General features: G+C 43.0%; 1 protein-coding gene across 1 annotated transcript; it reads right to left on the bottom strand.

Annotated features, from left to right (window-relative positions):
• Positions 1–3,773: 3,773 nt before the first annotated feature.
• LOC105894057 (glycosyltransferase family 92 protein F13G3.3-like) lies at positions 3,774–5,762 on the bottom strand. Its single transcript, XM_012820531.3, has one exon. The coding sequence runs from the start codon at positions 5,760–5,762 to the stop codon at positions 4,443–4,445; it is 1,320 nt and encodes a 439-aa protein (XP_012675985.2). The 3' UTR covers positions 3,774–4,442.
• Between the last annotated feature and the right edge of the window lie 2,163 nt (positions 5,763–7,925).

The following is a 7,925-nucleotide window of genomic DNA, read 5'->3' as shown; positions in this document are numbered from 1 at the left end:
AAGCGTGTTTTCAGTTTTTTTTCCATTGTGTAGACGGACACGCAAAATTAGCTGATACAGGAGGTGGACCCATTAACAGCCTTTCTGTATATATGTCTATGGAAAGCTCTATGACCCTCACAAATTCTCGTTGCAAAATCGAATTCATTCAGTTCGTTCCATGAGGGTTTGTACACACAGAAATAAATCGCTGTCTAGTACACTAAATAACGCTGTACTGCAATTTTTTGCACACATACAAGTTAAATACCCCCTTTGGGTAGGAGTGTATGGTGTTTAAAATCCGTTATCCTGGTTGATCTAGAAATCAATATTAAGTAACATGTACCTGCGTGAGGCTGTTAATAGGTTTCGGGCGTTAATAGGCGCCGTTACTAAATTGGGTTTATGTATTTATATAGGAAATACCTAGGACTTGTATCTGAAAAGGGGACCAATCACAATCCTGTGTCAGTGCCAGTTTTCCTTTTCGTAAAATAACAGAAATGTGAACGTTTTGTATGGTACTGTTCGTGTTTATATATTTGGGTAGGAAAAAGGCTGTCCAAAACAAAGTGGTTCCACACAAGTGCCCTGTACTCTATTGAAAATGATAGAATCTAAATGAGCCCGCCAAAGTTGAAGAAGGGACCGTAGGACGTAGTCAGGTTTCTGGAGTTTATTTCAGCGTGGAGACCCCCTCTCAGCTGGTGCTCAGAGAAAGGCCTACCTTGCTGTACACTAAGCTGGTATTTAAACCATTTCAGTCAGGTAGAATACAGTAGGGGAGGGAATGACCACACCCTATAGGTGAGAGGAAGGGGGAGACAGTGGGGTGAGGAGTTCACCTATGGGGGGAGGGGGGTGATAACAGGGTACAAAGGGTTATAGCAGGAAGGAGACTCTGGGGGGGGTTCACATGCCATTTGTTGACAGACAGAGTACACATCCAAGGGTAGGATTTACAGATACAAAATAAGGCTACACTTGGTTAATGTCTTACAACAACAGAATAGCAATATTTCCAGTTCCATCAGTCCCCCATATGAGCATGTAGTATATGCTCACACAATAACCACCATGCAACTGCCAATCAGAGCAGGAAACATCAATATATGTTAGAGATACAAATGATACAGAATAAAAGTAGAATAGCTATTTTGCAGTTCCATCAAAAACATTCAATATAATTTTTTTAATTTTTTATAATTATACCATTATTGCAAATCTGATTAATTTCAAATCAAAGTTTAGACATGAGTATTTACCACAGTGTAACAGCACCTTTTCCTTTAATAGCACTAATTAATCACTTGGGAACTGGCTGTCCTGCACATGTGAACCAGGCAGAGGATGGTTGGCATGGTACTCCTGTAAGATGCAGAGACATCCCATGGCAAGACAGTGTCTAGATGGCAGTATATGTTGCTGTCATGGCTGATTTGGAGGTTTTTTTTTTATAAGATCTGGATAAAACTCTTTGTTTTTTGGCGTTCAGGAAAAATCTTCAAAAAACTACAGAAGTCAGAGTGTGGAGCAAAAAAAGGTTTATTTTGCCAGTTTACCAACAGCATAAACCTGAGCAATAGTCAATAGTGTGAATCATTTCAGTAGTTTTTCAGACTACCATGGTGGTTATACTGATTGGCTGATTTTCTTCACACACAGATTATTGAGTTTTCATTCACATGTTTTCCACCACATGAACTATCTTTCTGCATTAATGCTTCCGTCACAGATGTGCAGGGACCCATGAGCACTCACAGAAAAGCTTATCTTGCATTCACCAGGATCTTGAAATAACTTCTTGTATATCTTTTCAACATCAAAGAATACATTAATTACAATTGCAATGGCATTGCACTGATCTCATATAGAAAAAAATATCTTTGACATTATGGCACGTGAGGTGCAGTCCACGATTCTAATCCAAATGAGCTAATTCAGCGAATTACTCATCACAGGTCTCTAGCTGTCAGTTCTGTTTGTGCGCTCAAAAAACCTCTGGTGTTTGTACACAGTCCTGGCGCTGTAAATGGGAAACAAGCAAAGGGCCGAGCCATAAGCAATTCCAGGCAATCAACTAGTTGCTTCAGGAGCAAGGTTGGGAGTTTTTTTTGAATTTGATTAGCTGTTGATCAAATATCAACAACTTTTTGCCAGAATTGTGGACTGATAAAGTTAAGACAAATGCCTAGCACTGTACATAACATAAAGTGACTGGTAACAACTCCCACCGTTCAATTCACTGCTTGCATTCCATTGCTGTAATCATTCCAATACCAGCAGCAGGGGCGGAGATCCCATTTCGTTGTAGGGGGGGACAATACACGGTAAAATTTCAGAGAGTAATTCGTGGGGGGGGGGGGGCACAGGAAAATTGCAGATGACCGTGCCCCCTCCCCCCGCAACGGAGTTTGTCCGTCTTTTTCATATGCGGATGACCCCGCCCCCTCCCCCGCGACGAAGTTTTGCCATATTTTTCACATGCAGGGATGTAATAACTCATTTTTAAAATACACAGAGGAACAGAAATGTCCGGCCGATTTTGGAATCCCGATTTTGGAATCCCTGCCGGACGCATTTTTTTAGGTCTCGAAAAGAGGACATGTCCGGGTAGAATTGAATTTACAATGACTGTTGGGGGGGACAACTTTATGCGTCACGTCCCCCCGGGATCTCCGCCTATGATCACTAGAGAACACAACCATTTTTGTCTTGGACTAAATGTCCTCTTGACATTGACAGACTCATGTAATGGGAGCGGCCTCTCTAGGGATGGGAATCGAGAACCGGTCCTTGTTAAGATTCCTTGGAATCGTTAGCCAAAGTCCTTTTCGATTCCGCTATCGATGTAGGTGCCGTTTGTGCATGCGCGAAGACGTCACGCGCACGCAGCTTTGTTTTGTTTAGACTGCAGCCAACATGGCATCTAGGCAGAGGCGTTTAAAAGTGTGTTTATATTTCACTTTCACTATTTGTTTATGTCAGTTTTATTTTTAGTTCAAGGTGAATACACTTTAAAAAAAAAGGCAACTTCAAATATTATTTAGCACAGCGGTTCTCAAACTCTTGTATATCAAGGACCCCTAAACTGCCACAAATTAGACCAGGGAGGGATTCTTTTCCAGGCTCCCCATCTGATGAGATTTTTGAGTTTAGATGTTTTATTACAAAAATTGTATGAAACCCAATACCAAATCAGTCATACATTCTGTTACTTATGGTTGGAATTATAGTCAAAACTAATTTTTTTTTTCTTTGTTGGGACCCCCTGGCACCCCATCCAGGAAAAGGATCCCTAGGCTATGGGTCTCTGGACCTTACTTTGAGAGTTTGTTGACCTATTCTTAGGTTTGTTTTTGGTTATTTAAAACATGTAAATGTATACATACATACATGCTGTGCATCATCTATTCAGAGAATATTATATGAAAGAAAATTAATGTAAATAAACCTGTTTGTTTTCCTTGCCCAAAAATAATCGATAAGAGAATCGATAAAGAATCGAATCGATAAGCAAGAATCGGAATGGAATCGGAATCGTTAAAATCGTATCAATTCTCATCCCTAGGCCTCTCGCTCTCTGTGCTGGCGGAAAAACATGATGCCACAACCACACTAGGTCTGCACTTTGCTTTTCTGCAGTATGACAGGACTCCACAATAAGTCTCCAGGTCGTACACAGTAAGTCTTATAGCGACAGACAGCACAAAAACAGTTGCACTGGCCATAGTTCACACCAGTGCCAAACCCTACTCCGTGTAGACTGTACCCTATCCATTTCTGACCTGAGTTCACCTTTAGGATGTGGATTCACCTTATCTTATCTACCTTTATCAGGTCTGTGTAGCTTTATCCGTGTCATTCAATTCATACTGAACACTCTGGAAAGGACATAAGGGTCCAAAAACACTGTAGCCAAGGAAAAAAACATGAGATAATGAAGAGGCTAATCAGTGTGGTGTTGTACATGGGAGGAAAAGAAGTGGCATTTGGTGGGCATGAGGATTCTGCTCTTGGGGTAATTTCATTGAGTTTGTAAATGCCAGATAGTCATAGAGGGTTTTGCCTTATTAAAATAGAGGAGGATGCTACTGTTGTAGAAGTAAGTTGGGCAGGAGCTGTATATGTGTGTGTTTTAATACCAATCATCCAATGTTTGTAAAAGAGATTTTTACTTCGACTACTGTGTTATGAGGAGATTTTTGTTGCTTGTGTTGTAGGCCTACTTACAATGTCTGAAGGCAGCCCATTTTTCCAATCATATATCATTTGATAGCCTCAATCCAACACAGCATGCAATGAATACAAGACATTTGTCACCCGGATTATATCATTCTTAGTTTGATTTTTGAAACACATTTTCGTTGTTTCTCCTCCATTAAATTGGTCACGTGAGGCTAAACAGAATACATACAGCGTTACCAAACGGCTATGTCACCGTAGGAAGCATCGGTATTTCACAACACACCTGATTCATTCAGTGCACGATCAATACTGGAAATCAAAAGCTCCTCAAATTCCCAGAGTTTCTTGTCGACGAACAGCTGGTCTTTGGAGAGTTGTCCTTGCAGTGGCACCCTGACATGGATGATGCGGCATACATCGAACGGGACGTTAAAGACAGGTCCGAACTGCTTCAGCGTGGAGTGTACTGATGTCTGCTCCACGCTCCGGGGGCTGATGAGCAGCTTGGTGGGGTTAAACACATGCTTCCTGTCCGGCTCTCGGTAGACATGCTCCAGGATGTTCACACCAGGCACACTCCTCCACCGAGGCAGACGAAATCGGCCGCTGTCATCGAACTGCGTTTTGGGGAAGATGTGGTTCTCTATACTGAAGACCCCTACATTGGGATGCTGCTGCTGTAAAGTGCCCATTAACTTCTCCAGGTTGGCATGCTTGTAAGGCATAATGATCTCATCAATGTCATTCAGCAGGAGGTACTTTGACTGGTACATGTATCTGTATATGCATTCGTTCAGAGTGGTCAGCTGTCCATAATAATGCATGTCCCCATGGTGTAAGTCATACTTCCACCCAGTAGAGGGCGTTAGGAACTTGTCTATTGGCCAAGGCACAACCTCCAGCATGCCCTCTTTCCTGTAGTAATTGAGAATCTTCTCAACGTCTGGGCCACAGCTGGTGTTGTAGATGACGACCCTCTGAACCCCTATAAGCTTGTACACCTCCATGGTTTGTACAAATTGGAGGGCATTATTGTACTCCCCAAAAAGGTTAGATATGCATACAGTAAAGTTGTACTTAAACGATTCCTTGACCTCCTGGTTTTGGATTGATACAAATGTCAAATTGGCGTTTGGGTTAGCTGTTATGCTGACATGTGTGGCTTGCTGTAACGCTGGACTCATACAAAACACATCTGAAGTCACAAAAGGAAAGCCAAAGCTTTCGCTGTGCACGGCAACTTTTGCCGGTGAAAATGCGCACTGATTCAGAGCCTCATCAGCCTTAGCATCAGCCTTAGCATCAGCCTTAGCGTTAGCGCATAGGACACAGTAGAGCGGCTGCAGCTCCTGCTTGCAGATGATGCTGATCACCCTGATGGCCCCGCCCAGTCTGTGGTCCTTAAAGGCAGACACCATGAGGTGCCTGGAGCCTGGGATGGGGGTGATGGTGCCTTTGGGCAGTTCAGGCTCAGCTGAAGGTCGTTTGCTGCTCATGAGGTTCACTAGGGTCATCACGTGCTCCCACCTCAGCATCAGGAGGAAGGTCAAGGCACCAATGCCAACCACCAGCGCCAGCTTCTTCTGCATCATGTTTGTTCAGTCCGCTGGGATACAGCATCTACAATCTGCACAGCCAAAGATGACATAGTGAGACACAAAATTACTCAAGAACACTTTCATGTACACACACAGACAGAAACACACTTACGTATTGGCAAATGATCAAATTTACAGACACGCTCACACGTTTTGTCTAATTGTAACAAGTCAATTTGCCTTACAAACACTAGAAATGGCACAGCTGGATGTTGACCCATTGAAATTACCTTTTGATGTCCTAATTCTTTCTTTTCAAAGGTCTTTTCAAGCAAGGAATGAATACAATCTTGGCGTACTGTCAGTTGTTCCAAGCCAAGAGAAAAAAGTATTGGGCTCTGAGGATAGCCCTGAGCATGTGGGCAATGGAAGACAGCAAGTGCCATTTAAAAAAAATTAAACTTTGCTTGTGATGAAAAAGATATTATGCAAGATATTATGATCAAAAACAGTGTCAAAGGCTGCACTGAGGTCCAATAACACTAGGACTGATGTTTAATCTGTATTGGCATTAAAGCCACAATTTGAGAGAATTTATATTTTTTGCTACTGCGCTCCCCCTAAAGTTGCGGAGTGTAGCTCACTTTAACACCACTGTCATGAATACAAATCGCGCTTCGAGATCCCCTAATTAACAGTCTACATGTGTATTTGTTGACAAGCTGAAGGACATGGAACCGGCAAAGACAACGGCTGAAGTCAAAGAAGCATGTAGACTGACAAGGTAGAGAAATATCACTAGATTTTACACAAATACGACTGCATAAGTGTGTGTGTGTGTCCTGTGTCGCCTCCATATATGCACGTGTGTGTTCCAGTGTGTCGTGTGTGCCATTAAAAACCTGACAAAGGTCATAAACATGGTAGGCCTGAGGTCGCGGTGAATTTATTTTCTGCTTTTTACTATCCTGGACCGTCCTTCCTCAAGGACCCCCCAGGAGCAGTGAAGTGAAGTGAACTGTCCATCTTTGGTCAGGGATGGACATGAGTTCTGTTATTTCGCATGTTTTTACTGTTGGGGTTCTTAGTGGAGGAAACCCCTTGTGAACACGGGGAGAACATGCAAACTCCACACAGAAAGGCCCGGGAGATAGCCCACCTGAGCACTGCGCACTCTGGGGAGGACCTGCCCCCCAGAGCCAACAGCGCCCCATGCGGGAATCGAACCCATGACCTTCTTGCTGTGAGGCAGCAGTGCAAGCAACTGAGCCACCGTGCCACGTGCCACCTTGAGATGTGGGCAGTAGTCTGATCATGGTTTCCTTGCAATCTGAAGTAATTTGATTAGACCATTGTAACCTCTGCCTGGGCATACCCAGTAGTGTCACAATACCAAAATTATGACTTCGATACAATACCTGCCATAAATATGATACCCGATACTTACGGTACAATACCACAAACACCATACGATACCACAAATAGGATACTGGCATATTTATCTATAATAGTAATAAATAAAACATCTGTAAGGTTCCCTTTTTTACCAGCTTGTTCCTGCCCAGCTTTTTGAACACTTAACAAATGGCATTACATTTCACATTAGTGAAATTGTAGGTTATTTTGCATGTATAGCGTTTTCTCTCTACAGTTTAATTTTGACAATGAATTGGGCTACGTTCTTGCAGCCAAATTAAAAAGCTAGATCAACTTCTTAAACGAGGCTACATGCAATAGGGCCATCCGATATCCCTTCGGCTAACCCAGCGTTTCTCAAAGTGGGGCATGGGGCGCAGAGACGTGGCAGGTGGGGCGCGAATGGACGCGACGAACAGGAGATTTTCCCGTTGCAATGCCTTTCTTTATAGACGATCATACACCCCCATCGCACTAAACAACCAGACTAAAAATAAAATATTGTATTAATTAGCCTATTAAGTATTGTATTGTATTAATTCGTCTGTTGTTAACGTTTCCTGCTAGTCGTAGTCGGAGATTACAGGGGAGACTTTTGTTTACTGCTCCAGGGCCGAAGTGTTCTATATAACTCCGGGGTTATCTCCCTTTCCCTTTGGTCTGCGGTTGATGAGCAAATGAATGGCAACTTGATTTGGCCCAGTCGCTACATCTAATCTATGCGTGTGCATCACCGCTCTCTCTCTCTCTCTCTTTCGCTCTACCACACCCACCCTGTAGCCTACGTGATGCTCCATTTTA

This window comes from Clupea harengus, chromosome 8, assembly GCF_900700415.2.
Source record: "Clupea harengus chromosome 8, Ch_v2.0.2, whole genome shotgun sequence".
Taxonomy (NCBI): domain Eukaryota; kingdom Metazoa; phylum Chordata; class Actinopteri; order Clupeiformes; family Clupeidae; genus Clupea; species Clupea harengus.
The sequence above is the reverse complement of the archived record's forward strand: the minus strand, read 5'-3'. Positions and strand labels throughout refer to the sequence as shown.

Excerpts from the sequence above, each read along its gene's own strand:
- LOC105894057 (XM_012820531.3), bottom strand. The coding sequence starts at position 5,762 with ATGATGCAGAAGAAGCTGGCGCTGGTGGTTGGCATTGGTGCCTTGACC.